This window comes from Rhododendron vialii, chromosome 13a (genome assembly GCF_030253575.1).
Source record: "Rhododendron vialii isolate Sample 1 chromosome 13a, ASM3025357v1".
Classification (NCBI taxonomy): domain Eukaryota; kingdom Viridiplantae; phylum Streptophyta; class Magnoliopsida; order Ericales; family Ericaceae; genus Rhododendron; species Rhododendron vialii.
Window position 1 is genome coordinate 11,317,757 of NC_080569.1, and position 21,361 is coordinate 11,339,117.

The 21,361-nt window shown below is 39.3% G+C and overlaps 2 protein-coding genes across 15 annotated transcripts; one reads left to right on the forward strand and one right to left on the reverse strand.

The window, feature by feature from the left end:
• Positions 1-1,879: 1,879 nt before the first annotated feature.
• On the reverse strand, positions 1,880-8,649 carry LOC131314949 (ABC transporter F family member 1-like). Its single transcript, XM_058343935.1, has 6 exons — positions 8,452-8,649; positions 8,141-8,347; positions 5,202-5,275; positions 4,916-5,126; positions 4,425-4,659; positions 1,880-3,371 (listed from the first exon to the last, which is right to left on the reverse strand). The coding sequence occupies exons 2-6, from the start codon at positions 8,345-8,347 to the stop codon at positions 2,314-2,316; spliced, it is 1,785 nt and encodes a 594-aa protein (XP_058199918.1). The 5' UTR covers positions 8,452-8,649; the 3' UTR covers positions 1,880-2,313.
• Positions 8,650-10,603: 1,954 nt separating this feature from the next.
• Positions 10,604-18,184, forward strand: LOC131314950 (uncharacterized). 14 transcript variants are annotated; one of them, XM_058343938.1, is made up of 4 exons: positions 10,604-10,729; positions 12,989-13,161; positions 15,536-15,589; positions 15,751-18,184. In XM_058343938.1, exon 4 carries the CDS (start codon positions 16,112-16,114, stop codon positions 16,694-16,696), a length of 585 nt encoding a protein of 194 aa, XP_058199921.1. In that variant the 5' UTR covers positions 10,604-10,729; positions 12,989-13,161; positions 15,536-15,589; positions 15,751-16,111; the 3' UTR covers positions 16,697-18,184. The 14 variants fall into 14 exon arrangements, with proteins under 14 accessions (XP_058199921.1, XP_058199920.1, XP_058199925.1 ...); XM_058343937.1 differs by having other exon boundaries at positions 10,669-10,729; positions 11,210-13,161; XM_058343946.1 differs by lacking the exon at positions 12,989-13,161 and having other exon boundaries at positions 10,681-10,729; positions 16,281-18,184.
• The last annotated feature ends 3,177 nt before the right edge of the window (positions 18,185-21,361 follow it).

Below are 21,361 nucleotides of genomic sequence, written 5' to 3' on the forward strand. Positions count from 1 at the left end.
CATGATATTTAAATTCTAGGATTTACATCATCAATATTACAATAATACTCCTTCCAACCTGGTTGAGCCCTCGTTGCTTGTACCCTTAGACTTGACGTGGTCAACGTAGAGGTAATCTATAGCTGAATCACGCTTCACAAATCAAACAGAACCATATATACATAGATAGACATGTGCACTGTATACGCGTTAATAGTATTTGATTAGAAAAGCTCAAGACTACACTAAAAGCTTAAAATGATTGCCACTTCAAATTCTCGAATGAATTAGTTTCCCTAATTGGAAAGCAGATGTGACTAGGTATAGGGACGTTTCATGGGTGACGAAAATAAAGTTCAAGTAGCAACAATAATTGTTACTTTAACTTTCAGTCATTTCATTTCTTTAGAGAGTAGTAGAGTTGTTTGTCTATATGTGATAATGGCCTGAACTCTGAAGTGTTTGTCCGGTACTTGTAATATTATGCTTATAACTTTCTAGGAGGAAATGATGGATCATAATGTAAGTGGCATGCCAGGAAGGTGGGTTATTTATCATCATATGTAAAGGAGGAGGCCACCAGTTACGTACTCAGACTTAGCAATAATATTCTCCAGTGTTTGTGTATCTCTTGATCCTCTCACTTCTTTGTGATATAGAACTTGAACTTCATTCACATGTACTGGTCTCCCACATTAGCACCCTCTCTCTCTCTCTCTCTCTCTCTCTCTCTCTCTCTCTCTCTCTCTAATATATATAAGAATGCTACCATGTAAATTGTCCCCAAAAAAGGGGGAGACATAGCATTATCCTCATGTAAAAGGACGTGAGTTGATCATAAAGAGTCAAACCAAAAGCCATGCCAAAGGTTGCAGCCAACGGTAAGAAACATAAGAATGGGATCAGTACTCTAAAGCTTAAGACAGCGGTGGAGATGCATCAAAAGAGTCTTGATCACTTGTTGCCATTCTCAACTACCGATGATAACAACGTACCAAAAGATGTGAAACAAGGGTACTTTGCAGTGATAGCAGAGGACGATTACAAGCTCAAGAGATTTGTCATTCCATTGACTTATTTGACTCACCCTTCCTTCCTTCAAGTGGCCATATATTGGAGCAAGCAGCCGAAGTGTAGGGTTTCTATGGTGAGGGTGCACTCACACTCCCTTGTTCTCCAAGAGAACTTGAGCGAATACTCGATGAGGAGTAGGAGAAGGACAGATAATTCAGTGATGAAAAACTCATCCGGAATGATATTTTGCTTGTGAAATTATTGATTGTATGTGCTGAGAGTGTACATGGAAGGTCAAGTTATCTATTCTCTTAACAGTTTAAATGCTAATGCTTGGGCGACTGTTCTCATCCTTTTGTATTTACCATCTGGGTTGGCACATCCCACGACTCCAGAATTTTAGTGAGAGGTGAAATTCATGAATACCATGATAATGTAATGTCATCTGTTTGACGAAAATATAAAAGGTCGAAGAGAATGATCATCATAGCATTGTTGATCACTTGGACGTCCGTAATCCATCTCTGCAACTGAAGAGAAGCTTTAGAAAATCGCAGGGCTACTCTGAGAGCAAAACTAACCCTAGTTTTGGTGTTGCTTCATGCCGAAAGAGGAGATGATATTTTCGTTAACCGTTACAAGATCGGCTTATGCTGTTTTCTCTTCAACTTAACCGAACCCATTAACACATTATAACTGCATCACCACACACGCATATTCAACACAATAACTCTCAATGTTTGATGTATTCAACGGACTTGGTAAATGAGACCGAATTTGAGTTCAGAAAATATGGAATACCATCTTTGAAATTGATAAGAGAACCCCACAGACAATTTCGGCCAAACTTTTAGACATGAAGATAAATCCAAAATTGCAACCCAGCAAAACAAAACACTACTGAAATCCATATATCATTACAAGCCATCCCATACAAAAACTGACTAGAAGCCAAGTAACGGGGATGGTGAATAGTAGAATAAGATCACCATAAATTTCAAGTACAATGTCAGGTTCAAATTGAATAGATAAAAATGACATAATCCAAACACGCGTATCCGCTCAACAAGAAATTACCAGCCGTCATATATCGTATTGGTGTCCACAGCCGAGAATAAACAAAATTCTAAATGCATGATGTGAATATAGGAGGAAAAAATATTCCAGCTAACCAAAGTAGAGAACCTTCATCGCCTCCTCTGCTCCCTTGGCTGTTCTCATAATCTCCACCTAGAGAGCACATTGTAAAGACCACTGGTCCTCTTTCATAGTGAATCATATAACCCTATTATAACAAAGAAGACAAGCCTAAAACGTGCTTCAATCGGACAAACCAGCTTTCTTCTTCAAGTGCTTCTTGAAGTCCATGATATCACCCTCCCATCGTGTCACTTTCTGATTCTCACACAGCCAGATCTCGTGGGCCACCTGGTTTATGAGCCTAAAATCGTGGCTAACGAGCACCATACCACCATCCCACTCGTTCAAGGCCTCAGCCAACGAGTCAATAGTCTCAATATCCAAGTGATTAGTAGGTTCATCCAACAAAAGCATCTGGGGTTGTCGAAACGCCAGCCACGCGAAAATCACTCTGCTCTTTTGCCCGTCAGACAAATTCTTCATGGGCATCACCTGGGCTTTTCCGGTCAGCCCAAACCTGCCTATCGCCGCCCTCATCTTCTCTTCCTCGTTTCCTGGGTATTCTTTTATCATAAACTGGAGAGCGGGCATCTCTAGGTCAAGTTTCTCAGCCAAATGCTGGTGGTACTGAGCAATCCTCAGGTGGTTGTGCCGCTTGACCATGCCGTCGAGGGGGGTCAACTCCCCTGTCATCAGCTTCAGCAAAGTACTCTTCCCAGCTCCATTGGGCCCCACTAGAGCTATTCTAGAGTCCAAATCTACTCCAAAATCAAGATCCCTATAGAGAATGTTCTCGGGGTTGTAGCCAAAAGAGACTTCCGAGAATTGGAGTACAGGAGGCGGAAGCTTCCCGACATCAGGAAATCGGAAAACCAGAACCTGATCTCTAGCCACCTTCTCTGTGAGACCACCTCTCTCCATTTTTGCCAGGGTTTTCTCTTTGCTCTGCGCCTGGCGGGCCAGTTTTGCTGATCCGTGTCCAAAGCGGGCAATGTACTCCTTCATATTGGCAATCTGCTCCTGCTCCCACTTGTATTGTTTCATTTGGTTTTCTTCTAGGTCCCCACGAGTTTGAACATACTGGTCGTAGTTACCGGTGTAAATCTTCAGTTTCTTGCTTTGCATGTGGATGATGTTAGTGCAAACACCATTCAAGAAGTCCTGCGAGTGTGAAACGACGACCAAAATGCTCTCGAAATTCTTCAAAGTTTCCTCCAACCAGACACAAGCTTCCAAATCTGTTATTGGAAGATCAACCGCAAGTTCACTATTAACATTTCTAAACCGCAGGATCAAAGGGGATCGAGGGAGAAAAATGAGAAGGAAAACAAAGCTTCATATCAACCACATCAACAATTAGTGATAACAGAATTATTCTCAGTCAAGGTCACTAGTTTTTGGCCTTACCATCTAAAACTTGACCAAACATATCTTGTAACATCATAATCAGCTAAATCTGAATTGAATGACCTTAACACCATATCAACATCTGACAGCGTTTGTATTATTTGGGCGTTTAGGCCATCAGGTGATGCGGGCTTTGCCCCTTAGATGTATTTTTCAACCTTCGGTTCGAATTTCCCTTCCCCCTTTCCCTAAATAAGATTGTTACTTTTGCTGATCAAAAAAAAAAAACATCTGACAGCAAGCCCATGTTACCTGGAATTCGGAATCCTTTCGCTATGGTGAAAGGGAATGTGGTACGCCACATGCCTTGAACTTTCATAGATAGGTAGGCTTCTACAGGTTACAATATTCTAATGTAATTAATTCATTGAGGGCTTGAAGCAACCACCATAAAATAAAAGAGTATTATCACTTCAAAAAGTTTCTAAATAAATCGCAGTTCTATGAGCCTTGTGGCCAAACTTTTACATTTTTTCCTTGAGAAGCTCTACTCGTGATTTTATATAGTATTTTCACCATAATATTGCTCCCTATCGACTCTAACAGTTCCCATCGATGGCTTGATGGACTGTGGACGTCTACATCAAGTCAGCAACATTACTACATTTCTTTTTTTCTTTTCCTCCAAGGAAACTGTAAAGAAGATAGAATGAAAAACCTTTTGAGACTGCTCTGGATCCCTAAAATTCAGTGTTTTTGTAACATTTTTCAAAACGAGCATTCCAGACATCGATCGCTAGGGTATTACTATATTCGTATTAGTATTTGGGTAACACATTGTTATTGCAAAATTCCCAACAAGGGGAGACATAAATTTGACAGCACCAAAGGCAATAAAAAAAATAAGTCCGCACAATGAAAAGAAAAAAGCCAGTGGAACTTACCAAGATGATTGGTGGGTTCATCGAGCAACAGGATGGTTGGATTCATAAACAGAGCCCTTGCCAGAGCAATCCTCATTCTCCAACCTCCAGAGAAGTCACGTGTTTTCTTTTCTTGCATCTTCTGGTTAAAACCAAGACCAAACAAGATCTCAGCAGCTCGCTTCTCAGCAGTTGATGCATCCATGGCTTCCAAACGTTCATAAATGCGATCAAGATTTTCTCCACCACCATCCTCCTAAAACAGCAACAATCAACACAGTTTTGTGATTAAGGTCCTGAAATTACCAAGCTCCAAGACACGACTCTCTTCGTTTGTAAGTTCCCAGAATCAGCTTTGGAGAATCGAGAATCTAAAAATCATTCTAATGCTTTCCCCAAATGACTTTTTTAAAAATAAACCACGAAAATAAATTCTAGAAACAGTCAACCAAACAAGTTTCTGAAAAAACAGATTCTGAAAACTGTAACCAAAAAAGAACACTCAGACAAACCTGCCCGGCCAACGCTTCAGCTTCTTTCTCCAACCTCAACCTCTCCTCATCACAGCTCACAACAGCCTGAAGTGCAGACATGTCAGAAGCCTCAATCTCCCTGGAAAGGTGATGAATATCCATGTGGTCGGGAATGGGAAGCTCTCTACGTCCTATTGCAGTAAGAAGTGTAGATTTCCCACAGCCATTCAATCCAAGTAAACCATATCGTCTGCAAAGAAAATAGTATGAGTCAAACAGATATATACATGCACCATACAGTGGCATAATAGGGCCCAGAACAAACCTGCCATAGTTTAGTTCCAGTTCAGAATCGACGATAAGATCGTGTCCGTGGAAAGTGAGTGATAGAGACTCTATCTGCAAAGGCAGCACAGTTCTTCCTCAGTATCAAGAATTAAGCAGCTAGGACAAATAAGATTACTAACTAGATCAGTTCTGCATAACAAATGATTTTTGATGCATGTCATTACCTCATCCACAAGTGGTCCAACAAGATTGGTTGAACAAACGGGACATATTCACAAAAGTGTTCATGAAACTAAGCTGGCAACATAGTTGGCAGAACACTCTGGCGACACACCCATCTGCTTGCCTAGGCGCTCGTCTAGGTGCATCAAGCTAGCAACAATAAGCTAAAAGTGAGACTCACTAGAGATTAGAAAGTTTACATCATCCAGGTAACCTCTATGAGTCGTGCAGGGCATCACAGAGTTGCTTTATGTCAAGAATAGACTCCATATCAAATAGTGAACGGAGACAAAAAGAAACTATTACCAGTTCAAGACTAAAGACTTGCATTGATGTGTAGATGGCCAGAATGACTTGATATGTAGATTGTTATCTTTCAAGTAAAGTGTGATAATTACACTGGTAACTGGTTGACTTGAAAGCAATCCATGAATGTTTGGTAACTTGTCAAAACTGATTTGGCACGATAATACCATAGCGCAACATGTTGGTCAGGTCATCCATGCATTCAAATGAATTTAAGGCGGATCAACTATAATGCAAAAAGTACCAAATTCCCCAATTACAGGCCTTTCTTATCTTCTTTTCCGTTTCCTTTTTTGGTAGGTGAGTGCTCTCATACCTCTGAAAGAAGGCCCCTTGCAAGCAATTGGTAGACCGACAGAAATCAACCTTCTACTTCTCACAAATAAGTATATGAATGCCGTTTATGTATAAAAGAACATGGTTACATAATCGGCAAGAACAAACTCCATATTTCCTCCCCCTCCCTGTGCCCTCAAAATTTGGTTCCCACCTTGCATCTTCTAGGAGGTGAACATAACAGCATTTTCTCATAAATGATATCACCAAACACATTTCATGTTCTAATTAAATCCTCCCTCTTAATGCAAGATTGTGACTCCACGTATTTAGCTTGCCCTTGTATAGATGGACTCAGAATATCTTTGATGACTATCACCGAAAGCTAATGTAGTAGGATAGGTTTCCTCAAGTGGCACCAGACTTTGCAGCCATCAAGAGACTAACTTTGCCATGTTTATCCCTGAGGTTAGCCATCAAGAAACTAATTTCTTCAAGTACTGAGGTATAATCAATAGTGACCAGGCTTGGCAATCTGCCCCGTCCCGTCCCAAACGGGGCGGGTTTTCCACCATATTTTCAGGTATAGGGTCGGGGCAAAAATTATAATACCCGACCAGGTTCAGGGTGACGGTAACGCGCCCCGATCTATATATATACTTGTTCCAATTTTCTTTTTGCTTTACTGTGGTGTAAAGAAAGTGTTGCAATTTCAGAACACAATCTCTATTTTCTGACGATATTTCACTTGTTACTATGGCTGGAGGAATGTTGAATTGCAACATGGATTTATTTTGAGATTGTGGTAGAATGAATACTTCCAGTCGTCCAAGCGGTAGCCTGCAACTATACAGTAGATTAGGATTGGTGACGGGGCGGGGCGGGTAAATCCGTTACCCGACAGGGTTGGGAACAGGGGAATTTTTCATTACCCGATCGGGTTTCAGGACGGGTTTGGGGAGTTCGGGAATTTTAGGGTCGGGGTACATCAAAACCCGCCCGGCCCTGCCCCGTTGCCATTCCTATTAGTGACGTAGAATAGAGACGTGCTTCACCCCAACCATTGTCATCCTTATACAATAATACCTTTGACCAAGACTTGTAGCATAACACAATAAACCAAATTTTTTAAGGGCAAGAGCCTAAGATCATAAATTATGAAATTCCTTCCTAGGGTCTACCAAAATTTCATTGTATCACCTAATAAATTTGCTTTTGGTGTCTTGTTACTTTGGAAAGGTATTTGCGAAGCCCATATGTTGTTCTATTTACATTTCCTCTACTTCAGGACAAACATGTGAAAACAAGTTAAACCCCAGAAGGTGTCAACCATTTCGTGTTCACTTTCTTTGGTTCAACAGTTGGCCGTCTCAACCATATATGGCTGCTTAGGCTCCACTATAGTGCATTCATCTATGATCTATCCCTATTGTAGCTAGACTCCTCAATAACACACAATTTTCATTGGACCTGGCGCCCCACCACCACCTGACGCCTTCTTTTCACAATTCCACCAAATTTGACTGTAGTTGCTAGTGGGCCACAGGGTTGCCTCCCACAATGTTACAATCATTTTAAATGTTATGAGGCCTCCTCCTCCTGCTGTCACATAGCATAAGCTTATTTGGTTCCCCAAGTACATTCCTAGACAAAACTTCATCCACTGGTTGGCCATCGGAGGGAAGTTAAGAAGAAAGAATACACAGAAACTGGGAAGTTGTAGATTCTGTAATCTATCTCCTACATCATCAAGTATTGCTCACATAAACTCGTGAATTAGAGAGTGCTAATGGATTCTGCATATGACTCCAGGACTTACAGACACCGGAAATCAAATAAACACCGCTCTTCTTTAATACTGTAATTTTTCTTTAATACTGCAATTTTTACAAGTATTTTACATATAAACACCATTTCCAATTTAATCCTGCGTACACATACAGTAGAGAAGAATATACGAGTGATTAATACACATTCCCAACATATCTTTCTTCTATCAAGGGTTCTACGAATTGACATGTTTACAAAAGTAATCATATTAAATTTCTTTACCTGTATCTTCAAATACAAGACTAATAGAAAAAGCAAGGGTCTGAAAACCATGCTAAAAATGGAACCAACTGAAACAATCCAAAAAAAATAAAAAGATAAGGCCTTTCAGGATAAAGTTACCCGAATATCCCTGGAGAGAGGATGCGAACAGAGGACACCAGTACAAGTCCGATCCGAAATCTGAAGCGCGTCGACTCCGTTGGACACGTCATCGACGGTAGCGGTAGCCTTAGACGACGCCGCAGCCGCCACGGCCTTCCCTCCTCTCTTGGCGGCCGCCGCCGCCTTCTTCTGGGCCGCCTTCTTCTTGCTCGCATCCGACACCATCTATTCCACACAAAAAACACGGAAATCAATCCAAATCGATCCAAAAAAATAATAATAATTAGTAAAGGCGAAAAGAGATGTAGAATGGGATATGGGTAACGTACGGTAGAGAAGTGAGGTGAGATCTGAGGGGAGAGAGTGGAGATCTAGGGTTTCGTGCGTGGATTGCTTGGACAGGGTAGTTTGCGCGAGGTTTAGCCTTTTTTCTCTACCTAGGTCGGAAGAGGAGAGGCGCCGAGAGAGGGATGCCCAGGTAGAGAGAGAGAGAGACAGAGAGAGAGGGTTTGAGCCTTCGAGGGTTTTGATCAGCGGCGGTTTGGAAATTTATATGGTATATGTGGAATCTAGAGAAACACGTGTCGGAATCGAAGGGGGATATACTGGAGTACCAAATTTGTTAGCCTCCTCCCTGATTTCGAATTAGAAAAATATGAAGGCCTTCTTAGTTTAGCACATTTGGATATTTTAGTTTTGGTAGTGGATGAAGAGAAAAAATAGGATAATGATGGAAAAGAAGGGTAATGAGTAGAGAGAGACAAAGAGAAAAATGAAATTAATAATTAGAGAAATAGGGTAATGATTGAAAAACAAAATTAAAACAAAGTAAATATGCTAAACGAATAAGGCCGAAGTTTTTTTGTTTTTTATTTCTCACAAAACCTTTTTTTTTTTTTTTTGACAAGACACAAAAACAAAGTGTCTTTTTTAGATTACAGTGAACTCTTTTATTTTTTTCTTCTTTTTAACAGAGGCCCTACAGTCAGGCCACTAAATGAATCCGATTGTGCAATCCAAACATCTGAAGGAGTTAGCACGGCTACACCAGTAACAACCTCCCAATTACTTCAGGGTCTTGAAGAGTGCTCACAAAACATGGGTATCTGCCACATTGGTAGGGTGAACTGACGAAGAAGAGTAAGATGTACAAAAATAGTTAGTTTTTGATTGATTTATTTCCATTTATGCTCAAATTTTATCCTCATCAAATCTCAGGAAAAGAGTAAAACTGTGCGAGAATTTTAATTTTTTTTTGGTTACTTTTTTCTTCATTTTTCACCAAAATGCTCAAGCCAAATAAAGAATTTCACAAGAAATCATAACTCTTTTTTTTCTTTTTTCATGAAACCCCTCCATCCAAAGGAGTTGTAAATGTCTATTTAACAATTAAAAAATTCAACTTATCTATGATGTTTTAACATCCAATCAAATTACTTTTTTAGTAAATTATTGTGTACCATTAAAAGTTTTTAAAAAATAACACTTCGTTTGGTCCTTCTCTCATAAATAATTTCTTTAAAATTTTTGACTATTTAGTTGTCTGTGTTTTTTTCGTTTTTAGTGATTTTTTGGTCAAATTTTTTACTTATTTTAGCAAATATGCAGGAGAGTGACGTTAAAAAAAAGTGATAAAATCAGCAGTCAATTTGGTCCATTTGGCTGACGCGGAATGGGTATATTTTTAAGGATGCAACTGCAAGATCTGAATAGGTGGGAGATTTAATTAAGTTCAGGGTGGCTACGTGGATTAAAGTCAAATTCAATATTAGGTTGTACTCCGTGGAGGATTTCAAAGAGTTTTTGGATGGTATTCGTTCTTTAAAATTGTAATTGTTTTGGCATATGGCTCCGTTCCGCAATGCAAAAAAAGCTCTTATTTTTTAAGAAACAATTTCAAGCTCAAAAATTATAGACTTATTGAAATTTAAAAATATACAATATGAATCTTGTACGAAAGATCACGAAATTTTATACGATGTAAACAAAATTAAAATTTTATTTTTTATTTACATTATTTTTTAGTTTAAAAATACGAAATAAACTGCTAATTTTTAGAAGATTTCTGTAAGGGGCCTAAATTATTCAAACTCCTTCTGAATGATTTGCGTCTCCCCTTCCCCTGGCTGAGTTTGAGCTTGTGTGCTCCTTAGAGCATCTCCAGCCTTCACTTATATTTTTGCTCAAATTTGAGTCAAATTTTGGGTAAAAATTCATTTTGGATAGACACATCTCCAACCATCAAATTCAAATTTTACACATCTCTCTCTTTCTCTCTCTAACTAGCCGTTGAAAAAATGGGTCAAGACAAAAATTGTCTCAGATTTGGGCAAAAAAATGGGTAAAACCCAAAATAAGAAAGAGTTTGGATCAAAAATTGGAGAGAGATTTTTGTAATTTTTATCCCATTTTTAAATTTGAGTCTTAAAATGAGTAAGGGTGGAGATGCTCATAGCCTTCCCTCTTGATGTATTCGCGGTCAACTTGATGTATCAGCGGTCAAAAAAGTCGAAGAAAGAAAACAAAACGTCTGAATCTTCTCTACCCGGTCCAAATCGGTGGCGAAACCGACACCTTTCCTTTCTAGCGTATTTGCTCTACGCAACGGTTAGTAGGAGTAATATTTGCCTCCGTCATCTCTTTCTTTTGCTTTGATTGCCTCTGTTTCCTTTTTGTTTCTTTGATTTGAAAAGCCTGTATGTTTAGTTGAATTGGTAAATATTCCTTGTATTGTGCAATTGAGTCGCTATGGCTCTTTAACACCACCCGGATCAAAACTTGGCCGAACCAGAATGAGATTACTATTCGCAATGGGTCTGTATTGATCAGTAGTTTGAAACTAGACAAGAACTGGCAACTCCTCCTCCACGTTCCAGAATACCCTTTTGATTTTGCATACAAGAGTGGGTGTTCTTATTACAGTCCCTTTGGATTGAAGGATTTCATAAGAAAAAGAAAAGAAAGGGTTATGGTTTCTAGCCATATCACTCATTTGAATTGAATATTTTGGTGAGAAACGGAGAGAAAAGTACCAAAAATGGAACTTTTTGATTGGCTCTTCCCCTTTCTTATCTCACCCTTTCTCAGGACATACTGGAATGGCAACTTATCTTTACACAAATTTTTTGCGAGGCGCCGTGATATGGTATCTACCCTTTGGAGTTGCTTTCAATTGGTCATGAAGCAGCTCCGGTTCGAGAGGGTGTCAGCGCAGTTATATGTTTTGTTTTCGACTTGTATTGTTAAGATACAGGTATGGTACATAAAATTCCAGGCTTAGGCCAGTTCAGTTTAGTGTAGCTACAAATAGGGATAAACAATCAATGGTAAAGCTCTAGTTGTATTTCATGATCATGGTTACGAACTTGTGTTTATATAAAGTTGAGGTGAAATCACCGTTTAACAGTCTTTTTATACTTGTTTTGGTTCCCGTAGCTAGGGCTTTCTTCTCCTTTTTTCTGGGGAAGTTGTGTGCTGAGGTACGAGTCATGTTGCTTGTTTACAATAGAGTGAAAATCGTTCGAGCCAATCCTAGACTGAGCTGAGCTCGTCTAGCATGAAGATCTCAATCTTGGCTCGACTCAACTACATTATTTAAACAAGTGAGTTGGAGCTGCCAATGAAAAGTCAAGCATAGATTAACATTCGCATTGAGAGCGAGAAAACAAGGTAATTAACACTCGGACATGGTATTAAACATATCATCGGTCAAGTAGGTAAAGGTGCACAAACACCAAGCATAGCCCCAAAAAAAGAAGCTGCTTCAATACAACCTTCCTTAGTCAACCCATCGAGAGTAATGAGAAGCACCTTATTCAGGGAGCTTAGCAGTCCCGAGAATCTTTCATAGTTTTCTGATATCGGATAATTGACAGCTTGAGTAGTTTGTCGAACAGTTTCTTCAGGTGTATTTTAATGTATATTGAATCTTCCATAATTCTCCACTCTCATCACGTATATGTGACTGGGTCCAAGAATTGCTTTAAGTAATTTTTTTCTCTTATTTGGTGGGGAAACCCGTTGTTGCTCTTTTTGGCATAAAGAGCTTTCCCATTCATAATAGGTAGATCAAAAAACTCACTTCCGTGGGGAGACTTCCTCCCATAGAGGAATGGAATGCCTGGGTTGATTTCATAATTCGACATATAAATAATACCCAATATCTGGTCGAGCTCAGCTTGAAGTGCTTGAGAAGCCTAAAGCTCATCCATTTAGCAAACAAAGCCAGCTTCAATGGGCATTCAATGAGCTGTGATCAAGTTGGTTGCGTGCAATTTGCTTTACTTGCATCCATGCTCTACAAGCTGATGCACTACACTTCACTTCCTTGGGGGCATATCCTGGTTGATTTGCAAAATTGTATTACTTTTATTGTTGAAAAACTATCATAGTTCAGCTTGGTAGAAGGTGGGTCTCCAAAACCCGATGCCCATTGAAGCTATTCTGTCTGTGATGTGAGTCATGTGACACCTTCTCCTGTTCTCTTCCTCCTAGTTGAAACTTGAAACTAACCAGTGTTAGATGACATGGGTTGAGGCAGCAAAGAGAAGACGTAGTATCATGTGGTTTGCTGAAATATGCCCATAGATTAGAGGAATTCACAAATAGGATTCTCGTAACCAATTCTTAATTAGTTAAGACTGTTGAATACCGTGTCAACTCCTCTCTCTCTCTCTCTCTCTCTCTCTCTCTCTCTCTCTCTGTGACACTTGTGCACACAAATGCGTGTCTTACTCCATTGTTATGGTGGATCCTCATTTACTCTTGCTTTATGGTAAGTAGGTTGCTTATGGCTTGCCTGTTTCTTATCTCTTGTCGTTGCTACTGCTTATTCCCATCAACTACCTTTCTTTTGGGAACTTGTAGGGGTTGTTTGGTAGAGGTTTTGAGTAAAGTTTTTGAGATAATAAGTGGAGAGAAATTTTATTGAAAATTGTGCTGAGAGAGAGGGTTGGGGTTCTGGAACCCCAAGTGGACAAAGCCGCAGTGACTTATTGATATGGGTGCTGTCCTTTCGGAGACTTGCTGGAGATCTTGAGGTAGCAATTAAGTTTGAAATTCATCTACCTTTGCGCTTTCCTTTTTGTTCGTGTGCTGGCCTCTTGTCTTTTATTCGTGTGTTTGTGCTTAAGTCTTTATTTTTCCACTACATTTATCTGTGGGAAGCCTACTTTTTTACATAATTACATGCGCGGAAAGGGAGATAAAATTTTCGTTAGCTAGTGGATAATGATAACTATATGATCAAAGTGTGGTTCCAAACAAATGGTTTCATCTGAATTATAGACCATTTGTTTTATGGGAGGCATATGGGGACCTAATTTATTTGTGATGGCGGAGGAGTTACACTCGTTACTGATCGGTAGGCAGTAGCAATCTGGTTAGAATTGAGGTACCGCCTTTATATGGCCAGACTTCAGTATGGATTAGCACCTACTGGTTGCAGCAAAATGGAGCACTTTTCGCTTTGCCCCATCCTTGTACCTCTACAGGTCTACTACCCAAGCTTTGATCTAAGGTAAGAAGAGTAATGCTGATCTCTCTTGTACTTGCAGATATTTACCTTTTGAAATTTGTCTCGCGAAAAAAACTTCGTTGTTTTTTCTTCGTTTGGTTGAAGTTTTTAAGACAATTGGTCAACCCGCGAGCGTACACACTCAAGCATATATGCATGTGTGATGCAAAATGAAATGAAAAGATTATATATTATTTAAAAAAAGAATATAAAGTTCCTTATTTTTGTTTTTATTTATTTTGTTAGGAATCTTGCAATTATAGAAATAAGTGTATACATTATTTAGTTTATTTAGTTTCCTTTTAAGAATTATTTGATTAAGAAGACTTGATTCTAACTTTGGTAGTTTCCTTTTTCTTTATTTCCTAGTGTGTAGGGTTTCTCCTACTATAAATTAAGTTGTAAGCCTTAGGGCTATTCAGTTTTTGATGATTGATAAAATTATAAAGAGTGTTCTCTTTTATGCCAAATTCTTTGGTATTCTACGGAATCAACAGAGTGTTTGATGCCTTTATTCCTGGGTATTCTTTGACTAAACAGGTTTAGAGAAGGATTTTGATCTCCGGGTATTCGTTACGAATCAACGGATTTCGAACTCGATTATGTAGTTCCGTTTTTCATTAGCTTCCGCTGCATCAGTTGGTATCAGAGCCTGCACTCGATTCCGGATCATGGTGCGACATGGAGTTTGTAATGGTCGTTATGTTGCCGAAGATGTGAACGAAGGTGATGAGGCTGCACGGGGTGCACAACTAAGGGTATGGTTTCAACGGATTGAGGATACGCATGAAGCGTTGGTCAAGAGGGCCGCCTTGATCATTGATAATCAACCTCACTACAGCCCATTGAGTTCGTGCTTCATGGAGGAGGCTACAGTTCGATGGCCTTTCACATCCAAAGTTGTTCCAGATCCAGTTGTGGATTGGAGTAAACTGCCTATTTTTGATGAGGAACCATTCAATGATGTGGAGTATGAGATTGTTTTGCGTAAAGATGGCTATTCAGTTTTTGATGATTAATAAAATTATAAAGAGTGTTCTCTTTTATGCCAAATTCTTTGGTATTCTACGGAATCAACAGAGTGTTTGATGCCTTTATTCCTGGGTATTCTTTGACTAAACAGGTTTGGAGAAGGATTTTGATCTCCGGGTATTCGTTACGAATCAACGGATTTCGAACTCGATTATGTAGTTCCGTTTTTCATTAGCTTCCGCTGCATCAATGTGTATATCCCACATATGGAGCTTAGATTACGTAATAGTCCTGAACTAAGATTTTGGGACTTCAGGTATATATGGGCTTTATGTATTTCTTCTTTCTACTCTATGCTACACACGAGGCTGTCTGTACTATAAGGCTGGGGAGATGTAGGTGTACATTCAGGTAGAGCAGATATCTGTGCTTAGATGCTTGTCTATCTATATGAAGGTGGATATACATGAATATAGAAGGAATGTTATTTCTATGACTCATCTGCATATGTATTGGAAGTTTCAGTCTGAGGATATACATGAATATGGAAGGAATGTTATTTCTATGACTCATCTGCATATATATTGGAAGTTTCAGTCTGAGATATAAATATGGTCAGGTGAATTTGGGTGTGTGGTGGCATTTGCTGTTCTTGTATGGTGTATATATACATGCAAGTGTGTTTTGCTTTTTTCTTCCATTTTTTTCCATCTTGCTTGCAAGTGGGCATTTCTGTTTGTTTTTCATTATGGGATTCAACTTCTCTTTTCCTTTTTGAATTTCTTAAATCTGCTTTATTTTGCATGTGAGGCAGAACATTCGTATTTTTTGGCAAGTTGGCATTTCCGTTTGTTTTATGTTCTGAGATTCGACTTTCTTTTCCTTTCCGAATTTCTTAAATCTGCTTTATTTTGCATGTGAGACAGATTATTGGTGTTTTTCACGATATGACGGTACTGAAGAGATATGCATGTGCCAAGGTAGTTCATATCAATATGCAAGTGTGTTTGCTTTTTTCTTCCAGTTTTTTTCCATAGTGCTTGCAAGTGGGCATTTCTGTTGGTTTTATGCGCTGGGATTCGACTTTTTTTGTTTTCCTTTTTGAATTTCTTAAATCTGCTTTATTTTGCCTGTGAGACAGGACATTGGTGTTTTTTCTTGATATGACGCTACTGAAGAAATATGTGCTAAGGTTGTTTGATATGCTGAAGTACATAACTTGCCTTTGGGTATATAGGAGCTTTATGTAGATCTTCAACACCAGATGTTAACACTTAACACATAAGGTTGTGTATAGCGTATACTATAGCTAAGGGAGATGTAGGTGTATGTACAGCTATGGTATATGTTTATCCTCATGAACATAGAGGAATGTCATGCCTAGGACTCATTCACATATGTATTGCAAGTGTCAGTCTGTGGATATACATCCGTTCTGTTGCATTTGCCTTGTGCGGTCTGCATTTGTTGTGCCCGTGTAGTGTATACGCCTGTGTTTATATATGCAAGTGTGTTTTGCTTTTTTCTTCCAGTTTTTCCTTCTTGTTTGCAGGTGTGCATTTCTGTTTACTTCATGTTCTGTGATTGGTTTTCTTTCTTCTTTTTCAATTTATCAACTTGCAGCTAGGAACCCTCAGATGTTAAGTCTGACTTATTTTGCCCGTGCGACAGAACATTGGAGTTTTTTCACGATATTTCATGATATGACGATATTGAAGAGATACATGCTTAGGTTGTTCATATCACTGAAGTACATTACTGCCAACGTTGTAGACAGAAACAATGGACAGATTGTTGCAACAGCATCGACAGTCGAACACTCTGTCAAGAACATGTTGGAGTGTGGTCGATCTGGCAATGCCAAGGCAGCAGCAGTAGTGGGGGAGGTGTTGGCGATGCGACTCAAGGTGGAGGGTTTTGAACAGGGACAGGGAAGAGGGATCCACGTTGATGTCAACAAAGAGGTTGAGAAGAAAGGCTTCAAGAACCGTATGAAGGTCTCGGCCATTGTGAATGCCCTAAAGGGCAACGGAGTCAAACTCATACTTGATGAGGATGAGAACGGTAATTCACGGCCTAATCACTGATAAACGAATTCTTTTATTTCTAGCTTTGAATTTCCTGAGGGATCCTTCTTGCTTCCGTGTACAGACTCATGGGTAGGTTGTTTTCAAGTCTTCGTAGTAGCCAACTGATGTCGAGAAATAATCTCGACCCACTGGTTTCATCTTAACAATAGAAACATGACCCTGAAGACACTTCTATACAGTTTGGACAGTGCGAAAGAATTCCTTTACATAGTATTGATAATTTTTCTTCGTTTTCCGGTTCTCAATTTCTCAAGTATATCGTGTACTAGTTCATATGTCTGAATTTTATTGTGAATGCACAATTCTGAATCCCACTTCTTTTGATACTGACAAAGTTATTTCTGGGAGCTGCCAAGTGAAGCCATGAATACTACAATCCATTATCGTTTCATAGACAATTGCAAGCAGGTTGAACACTCTCTCTAAAAAACTTTCGAACCCTAGCCGTCATCATCCAACCTCCCTCCTTCCCCTCCCCCCATTTTCCGGCGGTGGGAGGGGAGGGATCTACTCCCTTCCTCTTCTCTTTCTCTCCCTCTCTCTTTTTTCTCTCTTCTTTGTTTCTCTTTTTTTGACAGGTTGTCAAGTGGAGGAGGACATGGCCGCCGCCGTATTTCCAGATTTTCTTCCTCTCTCCGGCTTTCCTAGCTCATTTCAGCTACCGATGTGATTGTTGGGTTACACCGGTTTGATGCCTAACGGCGAACGGCTGCGTTTCTAGGGGTTTGGGCGATGGGGCAAAGTTTGGTGGTGCAGCGGCAATGGTTCAGCATCCTCGTCCGGCGTTCTGTAACGGTCTCAGTTCGCTGCTCATGGCCACCGGTGTTGACTGTTGGGTTTCTACGGATTGGTGCCTAACGGCTAACGGCTTGAGTTGTGGCTGGATCTTATGGGTTTCTGGGCGGCGGTTGGGCTGGACGGCTAGGAGTTGGGGGGTGGACGACGTGCAGCGAGGGGAGGCGGACAGCGGCGATAGATGCTGTTGGGCGGCTTGGTGTGGCCTATTTTGGAGGGGTGGTCGAGCCGTTCTCCGGGACAGCAACAGGGGCTTGTTCCCCGGGTCTCCAGCTGCCACGATCCCCGGGTCTCCGGCGCGGCGTGGCAGCGGCTCGCCCTTTTTCAGGCGGCTGTGGTGTGTTGGGCATGGCTGCTGTGGTGTTTCACCTTTTAGGGTTTTTGTTGGGCTTTTTTGTTGGGCTTATGCCCTTATTTTTGGGCTTTAGGCCTCTTCTGGTGTTTGGGCTGCATCCTATCTGATCTTCATTGTATTATCTGGATTTTGAGGCTTTTTAGGTGTCGGGCTTTGGCCCTTGGGTCTTTTGTTTCTTGGTTGGCATCTTGCCAATCAAGGCTTGGGTCTCGGATAGGCACTTGTTGCTTTTCTCCCGGTCCTTTTAGTCTTTGTAATCCTGCTTTTCTCCCGGTCCTTTTAGTCTTTGTAATCCTTCGAAGATAATAAAATTTGTTTTCGCTGTTCAAAAAAAAGTGAAGCCATGAATTGAAAATATTCACAACTGAAGCCTGCATGACAAAATGGCTTTAGGCCCGTTGATGCAAGTTTGTCATGGGCTTAGGCCCGTATCTTTGCCCCTTTTCTGTAAAATGAAGGTTTTTGCTCCTTTTTTTTGGCGCTTCAACAGTTGTCAGACAACATTTCACACGTAAAGTTTTCAACTCAAATCCTATAGAAAGAAGTTTGATGTTTGTTGTGATTGGTTGGGTCGGGTAGGGTAGGATAGATCTTGTTTGGCAAAAAATAAATATAAACCAAATCTTCGAATTTAAATACAGTTTTATTTCATTCTCCTAACTATTTTTTCTTCTTTTTGTAGTTTGTCTTTTGTAGATAAAACTCTTTTATTGTTTTAAACTCATAAAGCAATACTTTAGTCGGTCATACTTAAAAGTCTTTTGGAGCACATCACCAAACTTTACCTTTTTAAATTGTCATGTAAGATATTTTTCCTTTCGGTCAGAAGGGCAAATAACTAGATTACGACATCATAAGTTTGGGGTATTTATTTTCTATAATATCTTCTTGCAATTGAAATAACAATACAGAAGGTTGCAATCCAAAAAACAATAGAAAAGGTGCAACGGTAAATGAATTAAAAACGGAACGATTGAGTAAGAGTTGCTTTAGCTAATAGGTCTGCGGATTTGTTCGTCTCTCGAAAGTCATGTCTGATCTTAACAGCTGTAAACCTTTCCAGGAGTTACTTGCATTCATAGATTAAATTACTTAAAGGATGCAAAGTCGTGTTGTGTTGATCTTTCAAAACTTTGATAATTGGGATTGGGATGAAGTCCGGACTGACTTCATGAAAGATATATACTTATAACATGTATTCTTGATTTACATTAGGAAGAATCTCTGAAAACAATCTCAATGCATATTTATGATATTACATGGGGTATATGCATAATATGGCCTTGATGTATGAAACATGTCACATAATGCTATCAATTTTTTGGGACTAGGATATGTTACAGGTTTTGAATTTACAGCCAAATATGGTACCACTTTTGTGAAGGACAAGTGTACTAAAATGCAGACAAAACATGGCCCACTTTGAGTACTAAATTTTCCTAAGCTATGGATCATTGGATGGCCCCACCTATTAATTCCAAAATTTGAATACCCACCTACACTATATTTGGCTGAAAGGTACTCCACATACCGTATACTACCCCAGAGAACGACTTCCATTAAATAAAAACAAAGAAAGAAAGATACCTTGTGAATTCATCTTCAATCTTCGTTTTCTTCAGTGGCGATGACGGTATCTGCAACGGATTCAACGACGATTCTTCAGCCTGCAGCGAGAACGAGCTTCAGTGGGTCGCAAATCTTGATCACTCCACACACCTTCACAAATGCGACAATGGGTCCCAGCACCGGTGCTGATTTCATGCCCCTTTTCTTTTCTTTTATATATTTTGTCGTGTTTCATTTTGTTGTCTTATTTGTATTTTTTTTCTCGTATCAATACAATTGGGATGGTTTTCTGCTTAACAAAAAAAAAAAAAAGGTGGGTTTTTTCATTTTGAGAATAAATTCTTTACACCGCCGGTGTAAATATTTGTTTCCTCCAAATCAATTGCATCGCGACACGTGTCAAAATAGTGGTCCCAATTAATAAAACATGGTGACGTGGCGCAATGCAGTTGATTTGAAGGAAACAAATGTTTACACCGACGGTATAAATAATTTATTCTCTTTCATTTTTGACGCAGATATTAGTATTGTTCAATTTACCCGGAGCTTTATTTCGTCATGCTACCCTGTAAAGCTTCTTTCGGAAGTTGGAAAAAAGAGGTTATTTATGTAGGTAGGATTCGTGCCCCTGTTTCGACAGAAATTCAAGAAGTGGTTGGCACCCTGTTGTGATCCACCTACTGTACCTTTTTGGGTAGAGATTAATAATGCACAGACCTGAATAATTAATCTGAATAGAAAATAACTAAAGGATATGCAAAACGGTGTCACTCCGACCAACCCTGCTGTTATAATCATGGAAAATTTGGAGCACGAGAGATGTATAAATGGTTAAAAATATCTCACTTCTTTGTTCTTGTGATTATCCTAAGAACTCAAGCGCGTTATCTACTTACAGTTCAAAAAAAAAAAAACGCATTATCAACTTTGTACATCCAAAGAAAATCTACCATCAAAGAACAAATTGATAACACCCGAGTCATTAAAAATATAAAAATGCAACCTGATATTTTAGCCAAAAACCCAAGTGCTCAATCCAATCGAAAGCAGAGACATAATTATTTACTCGTCGTTTCTTGATCCTTATCCAACTCCAACACTTGAGTGAATGAGAAAGCAAAGCAATCAGTCGATAATTTAACCCGATTGGTCTTTTTCTTTGCTATGATGTAAATGAGAAAGTGAAAAAACAAAAAAAAAAGAGCTTTTGGAGAAAAAGAAATGCACTCAAAGGCTCCTCTGCTTTTTCCAAAGCCCTTTCAATTTAAGAAACCCCACCCCCCACGTACGGCACATCAAGTTGGCTTTGTGTGCCCCATAATTCCCATCAAACGATGGCTCTGATTGGCCATCTGTACTGTTGTTTTCATGAAGTCGATGAATCAGATCTCATTTATGGTACAATAATCGTCCTAAACTATTTTTTGTTGCTGCAAAAAGTCTTAAAGTAAAACCACCCCAAAACGCACGTCCAAATGCACTCACACAACCACCGCCACGTTATTTGGTGCCTCAACATCGTTATTTATTATACATTTTTGTGGATCGAGTCTCTGTTAGAATATACTAGTAATCATATAATATCATAATCATGTCCTGATATGATTATGATATTATATGATTCTTTTAAATTTATTTAATTATAATTGATTATGATTTTATTAGAATTAGGATGATTCTCTTTTATAGTTAAATTCCCTCCCTTTGTATAAAACTATAAATAGAGGTATCATTGTATAGTTTTATCATCGAATTCAATAAAATATTTCTTCTCTCATATTTAACAGAGTCAATACACTTGGCATTGAAACGCACATAAAATGTGTTACAGATAAGGGTGTTGGCAAGGGCGGAACTATACTCATAGTGGGTTGTAGCACAAGTCAACTTTGAAAAAAACAAAAAATTTATATATATATATATATATATATATATTTTAGCCC

Coding starts and splice junctions, on each gene's coding strand:
- LOC131314949 (XM_058343935.1), bottom strand. CDS start 8,347: ATGGTGTCGGATGCGAGCAAGAAGAAGGCGGCCCAGAAGAAGGCGGCG. Junction 5,276..8,140: donor CTCTCTCCAGGGATATTCGG/GTAACTTTATCC, acceptor CTGCCTTTGCAG/ATAGAGTCTCTATCACTCAC. Junction 5,127..5,201: donor CTGGAACTAAACTATGGCAG/GTTTGTTCTGGG, acceptor TTTTCTTTGCAG/ACGATATGGTTTACTTGGAT.
- LOC131314950 (XM_058343938.1), top strand. CDS start 16,112: ATGCAAGTGTGTTTTGCTTTTTTCTTCCAGTTTTTCCTTCTTGTTTGC.